General features: G+C 37.9%; 1 protein-coding gene across 3 annotated transcripts in view; it reads left to right on the top strand.

The window, feature by feature from the left end:
• The window catches only part of BABAM2 (BRISC and BRCA1 A complex member 2), a 174,278-nt gene that overhangs the window by 149,847 nt on the left and 8,702 nt on the right, over positions 1 to 15,729 (top strand). For all 3 annotated transcript variants that reach the window (XM_075089111.1, XM_075089112.1, XM_075089109.1), the window contains exon 11: positions 3,969 to 4,122. In XM_075089111.1, coding sequence (XP_074945212.1) covers positions 3,969 to 4,122 — 154 coding nt within the window. The remainder of the gene's footprint in view (positions 1 to 3,968; positions 4,123 to 15,729) is intronic.

The raw sequence follows: 15,729 nt of genomic DNA, 5'->3' as shown, positions 1-15,729 counted from the left end.
ACTATGGTTTTCTAAAACTTGACTTTTAAAAAATTATCTGTATTTTAGTATGGTATTGGCTTCGTTCTCCAGTCTGCTGCTTTGAGCTCCCCTTGTATTAACAGTGTGATGCTTAGGAAAGCCAAAGTAAGAAATCATCAAGATTAAATTACTTTGAGCATGGAACTGAATTAGAAAGCTTTACTTTCCTGAATGAGCTAATTGTTTAAACTTTCCAGAGGAAATGTTTCTATTTCTGTGAGAGAAGGGGTAAATGGGACTTCCTCTGACATAATTTTCGTTTTAAATCTGAGTTTGACAGCAAGATTTTTACCTTCATAACCAAATATTACTGCTTAACTGCATGACTTGTATAAGCTTGCTAGTTGAAGTGACTCACGTAGATGAAGTTATTTTTAGGGAGATAATTTGCACTGTTTAGAAGAGAGGAAGAAAGGGAGAGAGAGTCCTACTAAGAGTTAGATCCCTCATTATAGTTTACAGAGCTTGTGAACCCAGCATCCAAGCAAAAGATGACTAAGCAAGGGGTCTATTGGTACTTTCAGGAATTTACAGACATGAGTCATCTGCTTATTTTCTGCAGACATTATCACCAGGGTACTTTGTGAGTCAGCTGTTATTTGGAAATAGTACTTGTATTCAACATGAATAAGTTTTTGTAATTCTTGGGTAACTAGCATGCCAAACCAAAGAAAGCAGGCTTTTATAGTTTGCCTAGTTCAGGTGTTGACTTACAGAAGTGGTGCGTTGTTTTTAACTGTGATGCATTTTTTCATGGCAAAGTGCAAATGTTGTCTGGGATGTAATTATGATAACGCTTACCTTTGCCACCTTACATATCACATGAGGGCAGATCTGATTTTATATTAATGCACAGGTTGCCTATACAACTTGGTAAAAAGAAAAATTTTCTGTAGCAACTTGTGCAAGTATGAGCAGAATTTGACCTTTTACATTCAAAACGCCTCACTAGTGTTGATTGCCAATGGTATTTACTTATTTTTCGTGTACGATAAAATGCTTCACCCCTAATCCAAGCATTCTGTGCAGTCACAATGTCAATGAACAGGCATCTACTGCTGCGGAAGAGAGTTCTTGCCTTCCCTTCCTACTGCTGAAATAATAGCTGGCTACCTTGAGATATGTATAACACTTTACAACTCAAGGCTATTTCCTGTTTACTGGTCTTTTAGGCGTGGTTCTGTTCCAGAATTAGGGACAGGTTTTTTTACTTGGCCTGGACTCATCTCACACCTTGTATTGAGGAAACACGTCGGTTAGAAAAATGGGAGTTTGGCGATTTTAGGTGAAGGGTAGTGTAGAAATCACAGGCAGGTCAAATTTTTCAAAACTCTACTTGCCATTCGGGGTGATACTGCTGTTGGCCAGATGTGGGATGCACAATTTTAAATCTAATTTGATTATCTGATTTAGCAGTTTATAGTGTAAGTAATTCTTGAAAATTCCCATACAGGTTTTCTGTTAATAAAAGAAGAAAATGTTTTCTGTTGATACTTTGGTGATACTGGTGTTGGAAGAATATTTTTATAAACAAAAGGCTTCTTGTAATGAATGGAAGCGTCTTTTGTAGTGATAGCAATGTCTTGATTATCCATTTAAACAGCGTTGCGTTCCTAGTGCTAGATACTTTCTCTGAAGTGCAAACCTTTAGTTTTAGGTAACAGAAAGAAAACTGCTGCTGCATGCCCCCATTATGTAGACAGAGGTTTTCAAAGGAAAGTTAATGAAAGTTAGAAATTCTCAAGTAAAAGGTTAAGTATAAGGGCTGAACTATTACTCGAGTGTTTTGCTGAAGTTCGTTATTCCTTCACCTTTCACACAGTGATAAAAAACACAAGCATACAGAGTAGTTCTCCTTTAAGGAGTCGGTACTTAAGAAGGAAGAAGATGCGCTAGAGGAACAGAGTTTAATCACTCAGAGCTGAAGAAGTATATTTATAATGTTAAAACGGAGAGCCTGTCTCCTTGCTTCATACTCTTTTCCATGGTGAAGTCCTTCAGAGGCCGCGGCACACACATACCATCGGGGGCGGGGAGACAGCTTGCTTCCTGATAAATGGCCTCGATACACCAATAGTTTTTCAGAGTTGTTATTTAATAATCATTTTATAAAGAGGAATTTGACAGAGTAATCTTTGAATCTAACCTTTGTTACAGCAGTGATCTGCCCTCAAATTAGCAGAACTCTGCCCATGTCATTACCACTTAAATATCTGCTGGAAGCTGCTGTATGAGCTGAGTCACCAGGACTTGGGGAGTTATCACGTGTAGCTCAGACACTGGGTCATGAACTGAGCAAACACTGTCGTCCACAGTGATTTGTTGTATTTTGAGACTACAGCTGGAATATCACATTCAGTTTTGTGTACTTCATGGCTATAAACAGTTTTACTCCTAGAGCTTGGAGGGTAATTCAGGGAAAAGGGAGCTATGGTTTGGCAGTTGCACATCCAAGTATTCAGACACGATTAGAAAAACTGAAAAATGAAGGGACTAGCAGGACGATAGCATGATGTTTAGAAAAATAAAATCTGTCTTACACTGATATCTCAGCCTATGAGCAGAGATTTCAAAGACAATGCTCCATGAAATATTTAAAAGTAGAAAATATAATGCATTACCAAGTCTACCAGAGGGGAGATCCTGTTCCGCCTGAACCAAGATGGGTTCAGTCCTGTAATTCTCTTTCTTAAAACTCTGTTTGTAGTGATTTTGCCACCTGCTTGGTTTCTACTTCAGCTGTTTATTAAATTAGGAGTCTTTCCTTCTCTTTAAAAGGGACTGTGAAGTCACAAAGAAAGAATACTGAGAACCCAGGCTCATATGAATGAATTATAATCTTATTAATTTATTTCACTCACTGCTATACCAATAGGAAAATTATTTAAGATTTACAGGGATTTACTGTTCCATTGCAGTGGTCTTTCATTGTGCAGAATTAAAGAATTGTGATTTGGAGCATAACAAAAAGTACAGTTGTAGGTGCTTTATAAATGAAGTCTACACGTTTAAAAGAAATGCACAACCTTCTCTCAATTTTGGTATTAGGTTAGACATTTAATGGAAATAATTCAAGTCTGTTGTCATAACTCAGTTTAACTACAGATTTATGAAGCCTCCTGAAATTAAAAGTAGACCAAGAAAATTTTAAGTATAAATCTAGCAATGAAAAAGATAAGCTAAAAACCAGTTTCTGATCATATTATTAACTGTTGTAGGCTAATTTATTGTTCTGCCAGACCTAGCTGATCATGAGACAGTGATAAGCAAAGGGAACTAAGAGGTTCTGATTTTTATTTTTAGTAGGATATTTTGGGTATTAATGACTTTGCAGTGTGTTTTTGGTTTTGTGGGGGTTTTTTGTCTAACAGATGACGGCAATTTGAGATCTTTTCCAACTCATGTGACTGAATCTTTCTACATCCTTTATCAAATCATTTAACCGCTTTAAGTCTTGGGCAGCTGTAAAATGAGAACGATAATGCTTTTGATGTCCATAGGGGGCACTACAATGAATTGGCTAAAGCAGATAGGGAGAAATTTGTTTCTTGAATGCAAAGCGTAAACAGAATATATTTTGTGAATTTTTGAAAGGGAAAATTTTGCTATAAAGGAAAATACTGGGTTATTTTTTCTATAACAAAATAATCATGGTGTAAATGTTACGATTAGCATAGAAGGTGTAAATGTTACGATTAGCATAGAAGTACACTAGCTAAACATTTTTTTAATTATGTAATTTACAAAAATGTTTTGATAAAGCAAACTGTCCCATACAGTAATATGTTGGAATCATTACTTATAAGGAATGCAGAAGTATATTTTAGAAGTAACTACCAATTTCTCCTGTCACCTTTAAATCAATAGAAAGGAATGATATATTCCCAGTTTAAAAAAAAAACAAAAACACAATGTTGTATTTCTTCCTTTTTTTTTTTTAATTTCAGTTGACCTACCCCTCTACTTTCCTCGAGACCAACCAACCCTAACATTTCAGTCCGTCTACCACTTCACTAACAGTGGCCAGCTGTACTCCCAGGCCCAGAAGAATTACCCTTACAGCCCCCGCTGGGATGGCAATGAAATGGCCAAGAGAGCAAAGTAAGTCAGATTGCTGTTTCCTACTAAGTATTCCATTTGTTACACGGTTATTTGTTGGTAGAAATTTCATTGATTTAACTGTACATTTCCAGTGTTACAGAAGCTGAACCTGGTTTTGTTCCCATATAGTCCCAGCATTTCCCGTATGAGTATAGACAGATATTTTATTAATTATGCTTATTATATTAGTACCAGGGGCCTGATCAAAAGAAGACACTTTCTGCTAGGCGTTGTACAGGCAGAGAGTGGTGACAATCTCTGTGCCAAAGAGCTTCCAATCTAAGTAGACAAGGTAGCCCCCAGCAGGAGTAATCTGCATGATAGCTGTCAGTCAAGGCATCTCCATGGTTTTGTGTTGGCATTGGGGGAACCCTGAGGGGGAAGCATGTGAGATGGGGAAAGCAAGGAAGAAAAACCTGAAGGATGTGGAATAAGGCTGCAGCAGAAAGACACGAAGAGCAGGAGGAGGTAGGCCAAACCACCAATCCGTTGTAGGAGGCAATCCTATCAGAACTTGAGAATGTTTGCTGAAAATCTGAACATCTCTTCATTGCTTTTTCTGTTGGCTAGAAACACAGAATCTCTGAGGGTTTCCTCTGCAGTTTTTCTGCAAGCCCTTGTTTCAGGCCGGGGAGACACCACTTCAGTCCGAGTATCCCCTTTAGTTAAAGATGACAGGACAGCCTTCCCAGAGTGGTTCTGTTGCCAGGCCAAGCTGCCGTGGGCAGTGGTACCCCTTTTGTATACTAGATATTATCCCTGTCCTCTAGTGAAGCAAAACAGATTTTACCTGAATGGAGCAATACGGATAACGGCCTTGGTGCAGTATGTCGATTTTGCAAAGTGTGAGAGATTTAAGTGGGCTGATTTTCAGTTGCTCAGCACATAAAGGCGTCAAACTGCTTAAATAACAAAGGCATATTGGGGTGAATGTTTCGAATGACAATCAGAAGATTAAATTAAATTAGCAAAGATGCATAAATAAGAGTTGAATGAAAATAGTTCAAGCTGAGTAAATCAAATGAATGGCATGGTCAGAGACTGATTGTAATTTGGAAGTGATTGAAATAAACAACAATTGACTGAAGCATTTGCAGTTTTTATACGAATTTAAATTTTATGGAGAACATCAAGTAAGATTTGATTTTGGATTCTGATGCACTGCAATAGAAATTTTTTTGCTAGTATTTGGGTTTGCTACCGTACTGTCTAGGAGAGCCATTTCTTGATCAAATATGATTTTTTTTTTCCATGGACTTGTTTCTTTTCTCTAGCAGAATATTATCAGTATTTTGTTTAAAAAATAATAAAAAAAGAAACAATAACTGGAAGCATTACTGTGGCTTTTTTAATGACCATACTACAAAATGCATTTCTTTTGCAGCTGGAAGCTTACAAGTACTGATGTGCTGTCTGCTAAGTGCATTCATTTATGAGTGGGTGTACACAAATGGACTCCTCTGCCCTGCACTTGAAATTTAGAAGTATTATAACAGTTCTTCTAAAAAGCACTAAATGTGTACACTTACTATCACATGTACGTTTTGTGAGGTTATTCAGTCTTATGTTTGAGCCTTTGCATTTTAAGTTTTACACTGGATACGTAATATGAGAAAGATGATGAGAAGCGGGGGAAGAAAGTATGCTGCAATGTCTGAAATAACTGTCATTGAGCTCCAAAGAGACAGAGAAGCTGCTCTAGTTAAAAGCGCTTTGCTTGCAGGAACAACTAGTGATTCCTCAGTAGGTACCATAAATAAATCTGTATCAAGAAAAGTATGATGTTATGATATACATGTTAGCATATTTTGAGAAAGATTTTAGCACAATTGAGCACCTTATGTAAACAGTGTTTAAAATATTTGCTAGGGCTTCTTAGAATAGGTTAGCATGTTTCAACACAACTAAGTAATTTTTCATTCTACTTTGTTTTGACCCTAGCCACGTTATGGACCAAGAATATGAGAATATATGTAGATATATAGGAAAACATTCTAATTAAATATATTATTTCAGTCACCACATCAAAACTTCCCAAATAAAAACAGAAGAGAAGAATGCATGATTTAGCCTCTAGAAGCAATGTGATTCTACTCAGCTGAAGTAAACTTAGCCTTGGATAAATCAGAGACAATTTGTTTGTGTTTCTAAATACTGTCTATTAGGTTTTGCTTATATGTAGTCTTTTTCTCCCTTAGCCAGATGGTCTTCCAAGTGCTTGGTGTCCTTCGAGACAAAACGGCTCGGTTTATCTTTCTGGGCCTACTGTTCTAGGGCCATAGGATCTCCCACTTGATGTTCTGGTATCTGACCAAATTCTCCGCCCTTATTCTCAGACACTTGAGGGATCAGTTTTACATCACCTTCCTCACTGTAGCTTAAGACACTATCAAGGATGGATTTTACTTGCTCTTGAACCAACTGGGTGCGTTAGCTGTCCAGTCATTTGTTGAATGAAGCATGTATACTGCATTGCTTTATAGGATGTAGAAGCACCACCAAGTTTGAAATACCGTCCCTCAGAGATTTCCTCATCCTCAATTTTGGCAAGCTCTGCCTGTGTTTTCAGCAACTCAACAGAGCCTGCTGATTCATGGGCAGAGCTGTCGTAAGTTCATGCCAAAGGGACTTTGATTCTGCGCCCAGCCTTCTCCCAGGGGTGTTTTTGGGGTGGTTTTTTTTTTCCAAATAGGTGAGTCCATCCAGTTCCTTCAACTCAGGGGCTAAACTTGAAAGTCTTGATATCCTTGCTTATCTTTGTGGCCCCCAGCAGAGGCAGGCATCCCTTTTGAAGTTAGGACTTAACCCTTTGCTGTAGCCTTGAGACAATGAGTAGTAATTATAAGTAGGAGCAAAATTATTCCCCTAAAATATATACATATAGAAGTAGATTGTATGCATTCACACTTAGACATATATCACCTCAATCTAAAAGGCAAATCCTCAAATCAGAGTATCAGTTTAGCAGGATCTTTTTCATTCACAGAGAAAACCTGCTTATGTTCTTGCTGAAGTAATTGGACCAATTTATGCCTGTCTGATAAAGTCCACAAAATTTAGTTTCTCTTCTTCTGTGTCCTGTTAAGCAGTTTTTTAAAACACCTGGCTCCCTTTGAGGCCACTGACTTAAATTCCTCACTGAGAGATAGCATCTGGTAACTGAAGCTTGCTATTGTCTTAGCCCAGGGATTGCCCTCTGGCTTGATTTAATTCTAAGGGAGGAATCAAGTCCTGATTAAATAATGTGATTCCAAATGCCTCCAGATTGCTTGTTTCTCAACTAAATGCAAAATTTTAACCTGTTCCTCCACCCAGAAACAGGGAAAACAAAAATATTAAAATTTTCTTACAAGCTGCCGAGATGCCATTTCCTCTCAGATCACATCTCAGGCTTTGCCTCTCTTACGTCATTTATTTATGTGTGTGGCCTCCTGTGTAAGCAGCTTCTCAAAAAAATTTGCTCCTAAAATACAATAGCAAGCCCAAGAAAATACAGTAAATGATGGAAAGTTAGCAGCCTTGTTTGTGGTGTACGCGTGAAGTAAAACATCTCTGTGTGGTTTCCATGGGAAAGCTCTCTTGTTTTTTGCTTAAATAGGCATTCAAGTGTACATAAACGAAGTCTTTAAAGAACATACAGACTCTAAGCCTGGGATTTTATGAAGCAATACTGTAAATAGAGCTTGTTTGTTTATACAAATTAAGTTCAGTTCTTAGATGCACTCTGGCCCAATTTCTGTCCGACCCAGTGCTGCTCTGTAGACTTAGGTTATACTTCAGGGAGAGCAAGTCAGGACTCAGTTTACTCTTTTATCCTACATAAATCCACCTACTTGTCATTAAAAATAGGAGGAGGATGGAAAACTGATATCACAATAAAAAGTTCTGAGGCTTCATATTCTTTTTTCAAGGTGGCTGATAAAACTGGTTTCTGAATAATGTTGCTGTCCCTGGCCATGCTCTGGTGTTTGCTGAATGTGGTGTTAATTTTACGTATCCCTCAGGGCTCTGTAAGGGTGAAAGCTTAAAAGGGCTCAAGTGCTCTCAACTGTATATTGGCTGTTGCTCTGCCATAAGGTCAAGTGCAGCTTAAGATTCTATTCAGACACATCTTGTGCGAGCTACATATGTATCACCAACGTGGCTGCAGCTACAGTTCGTGCTCAGCGCAAGCGTGCTGTCATTAGAAAGTGTCGGGCTGGTGCACTGGGCCGTAGCATTTTCAACTTCATCAATACCTTTTCTTTGAATGTGTTAAAATTAGATGTGCATCATGTGAAGATGCTAGTTGCTATTTGGCTGAAATGGTTGCTTTAAGCTTTAATGGTCCCTGGTAAGGAAAGGAAACATATCTTTTGGTCCAATAAAAAGATATTTGAAAAAAGGAGACAATTTTTGTGTTGCTGTTTAGACAAAACTCAGATGTAATATGGCAAAGACTTGCTGATGTATTCAGTATATTTTGAGTGCTCTAGTGATTTTTTTATATTACCTTTAAATCAGTATTTCAGCTCATTTTTTTATTATCAAGTCGGAATTCTTTAATATTCCAGGCAGAATGTCCATTACTACATTTTGCATTCTTTTAAAGTAACAAGTTTCTCTGCTTCCTTGAAACTTTTGATTTCTACCTATGCTACCTTGAATCTCACTATAAAGTTTATGTGTAAACACTGCATCTGTTTTATAACCTCCTCTCCTTGATAGGTATAATTAAGGTAATAAATCATTTGTTATTATTTGGTTTGTATTTTAGTATTTTTCCTGCTTCTTTGTAAAAGTAGCAAATTGTATTTTCATGTATTACGTGGTTCTTATGCATGTTAGGCATCTTCAGAGAGTAGATTTCCAAAACCAGACTTGTTTGCATTCACACATACTCTCCTCAGAAAGCTTTTTTCTTGGCTGACTCTCTCTGGCTCTACTGCGTGTTACCTTAAACTTAAAAAGAAATCTAGAAAAATGAGACTAGGGAACAGAAGCACAAAACGTAGGGACATCACCCTTCCCTATATGTTTGTGTCTTTGTCTCTGACCATTTGCAAGGCTCAGATGATTATTTTCGGAGAAGAGCAGCGGGATAGTACAAACTAAGGGATGAGGTGCTGAGCTGGGTCGCTTGTTTAACTCTTTGTTTTTTGGTACTCTCACACTGGAAACTGAACAAAAGTGATTTCCTTGCCTGAAACCAAGAAAGGCTGACATTTTATTGCCGCTGGTGGGCTCTTTTTCAGGACACAAAAGGGCCAATATGCTGTGACAGCCATAGCGAGAAGACGTGTGGTGACCCAGCTGTGTGAAGCTTAGAAAGAAGTTAATTTGTTTTTATAGACCATTAAATCAAAACTCTGATTTTCTGTGGGGGTGACAGCTTATCAGAATTACATGTGAAAAGTAGAAAGGCAAGTAGAAAAGACTATGTTTTGTTAAAGTACTTAATGATTTCATTTGTCCTTTTAGTATGTTCTGCAGTTGATTTACAGCAAAGCTTAGTAACAAAATTATTTTGATTATAAGATAGAATAGGATACCGCTTTTATTTAGAATTTACCCAGGATAGTGTGTTGGTTGTTTTTTTTTTCACATTGTTCCTCTGCATACACTATAGAGTACAGTGCTTACACATGATAGTCACACTTCTTGAGTCATATTTTTAATGTACTTTTCTTTAAATGTCTCCTTGGATAATTAAGTCTGACTCTTAAGTTATGGTATGTTAGCTTCTGACAGGTGCCTGCCAGGGATCTTCAGTGCTGTCATGCATTATGTGGATTTCAGCCAAGACAGAAAGGCCTGGGTATTTGTTTCTGGTCACTTCTCATTAAAGCTTTGACTGTGGGAAAAGAAAAACAACTATTGAAAGATGAGGTGTATAGGTGTTATAGGAAGTGCATAGAAATAAAATCTGTTAGGCAACTAGGTTTTTTGTGTTTTTATATAGACGTTATGTGTACGTGTCAATTGTACATATGTGCATTTTGATATATAGTAAATATTCTTTCTACAAAAAAGGATTCTCCCATATATTGACAAGAGAAATGCACAGAAGAGATTGGAGGATTTGGCTTGCTAGAAGTGGAATATAATAGCACTTTGCTGGAAGAAAACCGCTTTGTAGGAGTTAAAGGCTAGAATTTAAGGTAGGTGATTCTTAGATAACCAGGGTTAGGTGTTGTTCTAGAAATACTGCGATAAACTGTCTGATTTGGCTTCATCGGAGAACTCCATTATGTATTTATCAAAGCTGCTAGATCTATATTAGAGCATGGAATTGTAGTTAGGACCTGATGAAAAAAAAAAAGTCCTCCCTTGCTTAAGAGAAAAGGGTATAGAGATATACGTGGGTTTGGAAGGAGCTGAGGTTTAATAGCCCAGGTAAATACTGTCACTTGATCAATTACAAAATAAATAGCTAAGTAAAAACAGTAGGTAATCTCCAGGGTGTTGTCTTTTGGGTAATATTTGTAATTGCTCTGTTAAACACAAAGAATGGTCATACTAGGTCAAACTCAACATTCATTTAGCCCAGTATTGTGTCTCTATCAATATGCCTGTGGAAGAGCATGGCAGAGCATGTAATCATATTTTCCTGGCATGTTCTACCATCTGCAAGGATTTCTGTATCCAGAATTGGTACGTTTCTGTTCACCTAGCTTTCCTTATGTTTGATTGCCTTTTGAACCCACATCATAACATCACAAAATTCTGCGGCAAGGGATAGCACAGATAACGCGTGGTATGAAGAGCAGGCTTTGTCAGCTTTTTGCTTTCCTACCTTCTGCTAGCTCCAGTTGTTACCCCCTAGCTCTTGCCTGAAGAGGCAGCAAATAATTAATCCACTGATCCCCTCCATAACCTTTATGATTTTATGAACCTCTTCATGTCTCTTCTGTCACCTCTTCTCCTGCTCTGCTCGCTCCTTTCTTCCACAGAACCTTTCCATGTTTCTGACCGCCGTTGTCCCGCTGCTTTATCCCTTTACTATTTCTGTCATGTTCTTTCTGAGACAGGGAACTGCATGTTACTCATGATACATTCACCATGCATTTATATGGTGACATAGTGATATTGTCTGGTTTAGTATTTGTTCTGGTTCTAACAACGTCTGATTTGGTTTTCTGCGTACAACTGACAGTTACGCTGACATTTTAGCACCAAGACCTCCTTACTATGTTTTTCAGAGCTTGTGGTTTTTGTGTATATAAAATTAAGCCTTCTTCCTCACATATCTCTCTTTCATGTTTGTCAATATTGACTTTTCACCTGGTACTTTATCTCCCAGTCTCCCAGTGCTGTAAGAACCATCTGCAGTTGCTCATAATTGTACCTCATTTTTCCTTTCCTGACTAAATTGTTAGTGTTAGCAAACTTTGCCATCTTCTATGGCTCACTTTCACAGATCATGTAGGAATATGTTGAACAGCACAAGTAAAAACACCCATTTCTGTGCAGTTCTCGGGTGACTTCACCCTAACAGGAGTCATCATTCATTCTTATCTTTTTTTTTTTTCTTATCTTGACGTGCTATTTATCCACTTGTGGGTCTTTTCTCCTACTGTGGTAACTCAGTTTCTTAAAAGCCTTTGAAGAAACCTTGCCAAATGCCTGTAGGAAAGTCAAGCAGTGTGTATCACTTAAATCTTTCTTGTCCACGTGGATTTGGTACCATAAGAAAATAAGAGATTTATGAAGCATAAGTTTGTCTCCTACCCAATATATTGTCTTTACTCAAGTCCACTAATTCCCAGCTTTTTATAAATTTATTATTTCTTATAATCATCTCAACCAATTTGTAAGGTCGGACGTGAGAATTACTGGTCCACAGTTCCCTCTGTCCTCCCAGACCTTTTTTTAATTGACATCATGCTTCTCTCATACCAAGCTGTTTTAAACAGGAGGTTACAAGCTATCTAAGAGTTTAACTTTTTCACACTTGAGTTTCTCTAGAACTCGGGTGTGAATATCATCTGGGCCTGGTGAGTTTCTTGTGTGTGTTTTGTTGATTTGTTCGTGACCTTTTTGGCTGACATTTTTGCAGGAGTCAGATCTTTTGGTATATCCCTTGTAAGGCAGGGTTCTGGTGTGGCAGCCTCTTGAAGTACCTCCACAGTGGACTTCAATGCAAAAATCGTTTCCTTTATGCTATGTGACTTGATTTCTTCTGAGGGTTCTTTTTACTTTTTGACCAGCATTTGTACTGTCAAGTTTTTATTTGGAGGGCCACAGTTAATTTCTTCCTCAATTTCACTTTTGATCTGCATTACATATCTGCTTTTACATATAAGTTTTAGGAGTTTATTCCTGTCTGTTTTCCCCATTTGGAGAGGTCTCTGACAATTTGAGAATTTACTCTTGCTTCGAGTAGCAAGCCTATATCTTTTAAATAGCAAAGAGAAATAACTTCTTTAATATGTTTCTTATAATCACAGATGTATGGCATCTCATCCCTTTCCTTCTGACTGGTTCGTCCTAATGAATACCCAAGGAGGTTTCTTTTATGTTTTGGTATGTTGCCTTTGGCCCTGGTTGATAAGTGATCTGGCAAAGCAAAGCGGATAGCATGATGAAATCAGTACTTTCACCTGCAAGCAAACTTTGTTTTCAAGGATGCTGGTTGTCAGACTCATTATGGATGCATCTGTGGTGTAACCCTTCATTTCTGCCTCCGAAGTACAATTAAGGGATTCAATAATCTCTCAAAGATCGTTCAAATTCTAATATTATTTCTGTGATCTTCTCTCTTCTTGAATCCCTACACTTGTCTTTCCTTACAAGCCTCACCTGAATGTGTTTTTGCCCAGTCTTTTCTGCTTTCTCCTACTTCTTATATTGTCCCTACTTCCCCTCCCCCTCCCCCGCCCCTTTATTTCATTACATTCTTCACCCTGCCTTTTATACTTAGAAGAGGTTCCTAGTTGCGTCTTGTCTGGCATTGTCTCTGTCCTTCAGATCTACTAAATAATTTGCTAAATAATTGCTCTCCAGCAACAGAGTTCAGTGTGCACTTATGTAGCCTAGATAGGAGGAAATAGTAAGTGTCTTGAATAAACAGTATCTCTTTAAGAAGTTAACCTTTACCTGGAGTGGAAAAATATGGCTATGGCACTTCATCAAATAGGAAAAATAGAGCAGGCTTGTCACCCCTGGAAATTTCCTGCATATTAGCACTGTATTTAAAAAGACTGTATGAAGATTGAATTTTTCCGTGATGGCCTTGGAATATCATTCTCATAATCCACTGGCAAGGAAGTGGAGGGACGGTGCTGTGACAGAGATATTCCAGTGCCCCTTTCACAGACACCCGCTGCCCCGGCACTGAGTAATCCCCAAGGGGAAAATGGAAGTTAAGAAAGCAGAAGCAAAATTTGCTATGATCTAACACCACAAGCCTTCATCTGACTGAAGCAAGTCTATTTATGTACATTGTGGAGAAGGTGAAGGAAGTGAAGTGTTTATCTCTTGAACTGGCAGGCAGAAGGCATTGATAAAACAGTTTCAAAACGAGAGGATCGTTTTGCTATGTATGCTTTGGGACACTTAGAGCCACTGTGTCTGTGCAATACACCTTTGTAAATTCCCAAATATCTATATAAGAAACCTGTGAGAGAATAAATCCCAGAATCCTGATTTCTAGATGATTCAAAAAAGTTGCTTGCATAGTTACTGGCCTTGATCTATATGCACTGATTATGTCCAGTAGCTGTAATTTCTATCTGTAGTTGTCAGTGCTTTTGGGAGCACATATATTCTTGGAACCAAAGTTATCATCTTTTGCAAAGTGTTGACCCTACTTATGCTGTTTCTTTAAAATAAACATTAATTGCCAGCCTACATAATGATCTACAGTCCTGGCTCCACAGCAGTTCCCTAGAACTCCCTTCCTTTGCATTTTGCCTTTAGTCAGGTTGTTATATTTATGGTTGTTTCGTGATTTGAACAGATTGTCAAGATTCATTTTGCTTTATGGTAAGTTGGGCAGCAAAGTCATCTTAATTTTTACAGCAGAGCTATGTTGAATTCTTGACTTTATTTATAAAATCAATTTATATCATAGGTTTTTGGAACAGATGCACAAATGTATAACCAAATGAAAATTTAATTTTTATTTCTGTTTCCGTCATATGGAGTGAAGCCACCTGTTATTTCTGCACTCACCAAACCATTGAAAAACATTTCTAAATGTAACCATTTCTTGTACCTTTCACTGTAACTTGAATCAGAAATGGTAGTAACTCCAGTAAGAACTTCTGGAGGAAAAAGGCATTGTTAGTAAAATACAGAAAATAGCTTTTGGACATGAGTGAATTTTAGTGTTTAAACCTCAGATATGTACTTAGCTTCACTAGTTCTACTACTTCAGTTTCCTGTTATGGTTTTGGTAGCACATGTTTTGGTTTGTTTGTAATTTTGGAGATGATTTTCTGACGTGTCATATTGTGACTGAGCTGAGGGCAACAGTATTTCTTAAAAACTTGCACTTTGATGGCTGACCATTGCAGATCTTCAGCTCTCTTGATTCATGAATACCATCCTGTCCATCAGCCTGGCTGCACAGCCAGTGCCTTGTGTAGGCTGGCAGGAAGAAGTGGGTATAGGAAGTTTACTAAACTCCTTGTAGGTAAACCACAAAGGGAGGTAGAGAAGTAGAAATATTAGAAAATAGATTATGTGATTAATTTGTTTGATACCCAGGGAAAAAAAATTGCTAGCAGCATGATGGCATTGTGCACTGATTCCTTTGTACCTTTGTGTGTTTAGTCAGTTACAGTAGCAGTAATTTAAGAACTTTTGTCTTGCTGTTGTATAAACACTTCAGATGTTTGCTTGTCATCACCAGTTTTGGAGATGTATAAAATGGAGAACTGTGTAGACATTGTGTTTCGCATAAAAGCAAAATATTTGCTATAGATAAAGCTGCCTAGTAAGGAAATTACAAACCACATCCCAGAGAGCATACCATCAAGAAGCTTAGTTAAGAAACATGAATACGTGCCAAGTATCGTTATGTATATTTGAAGCAATAAAGAAATCCTGGAAGGTACCTTTATCATTCTGCCTCTGTGATTGGATAAGTTTTAGTGATGTTCAGATTCGAAGGGTGGTTTAGAAATGCTGCTGCCTCCCGAATGCCTAGCGTATGCCATAATAGTCCTGATTTTCATTAGCTCCTGAGCCTTTGCCACTTGGCACCTGGCCATGTTGCGGGCCTGCCTGCTCCAGCCTGATTCCAGCTACGCAACCAGAAGTTAGAGTGCTGAGAACTATATGTGGCTTCAGTCGTTGTAATATCTTGGACCTGGAGAGAATGATAATTTATTTTAGCTATCATTTTCTCCTAATAGAGGTGTCGTAAAATGTCTAGTGTAGAATTAATCTCCTGTTACCCCATAGTTATCCCAAAGCAGGAGACTGGGTTATTCTGCTCTGCCATGAGTGTTCACATATCTTTAGCCCAGTGAAGGATGCTGTGGAAATGCTTGTGAAGAGACAAACAACATTTCACCCAACAGAAATATATTTTTAATGGGTTATATATATCGTAAAAAGAGTAAAGAGGTTTCAATGTCTCATGTCTGAGTTTACAAGGAAAAAACTATGCCTTGAACG

The sequence above is a fragment of the Phalacrocorax aristotelis genome, chromosome 3 (assembly GCF_949628215.1).
Source record: "Phalacrocorax aristotelis chromosome 3, bGulAri2.1, whole genome shotgun sequence".
Classification (NCBI taxonomy): Eukaryota; Metazoa; Chordata; class Aves; order Suliformes; family Phalacrocoracidae; genus Phalacrocorax; species Phalacrocorax aristotelis.
The sequence above is the reverse complement of the archived record's forward strand: the minus strand, read 5'-3'. Positions and strand labels throughout refer to the sequence as shown.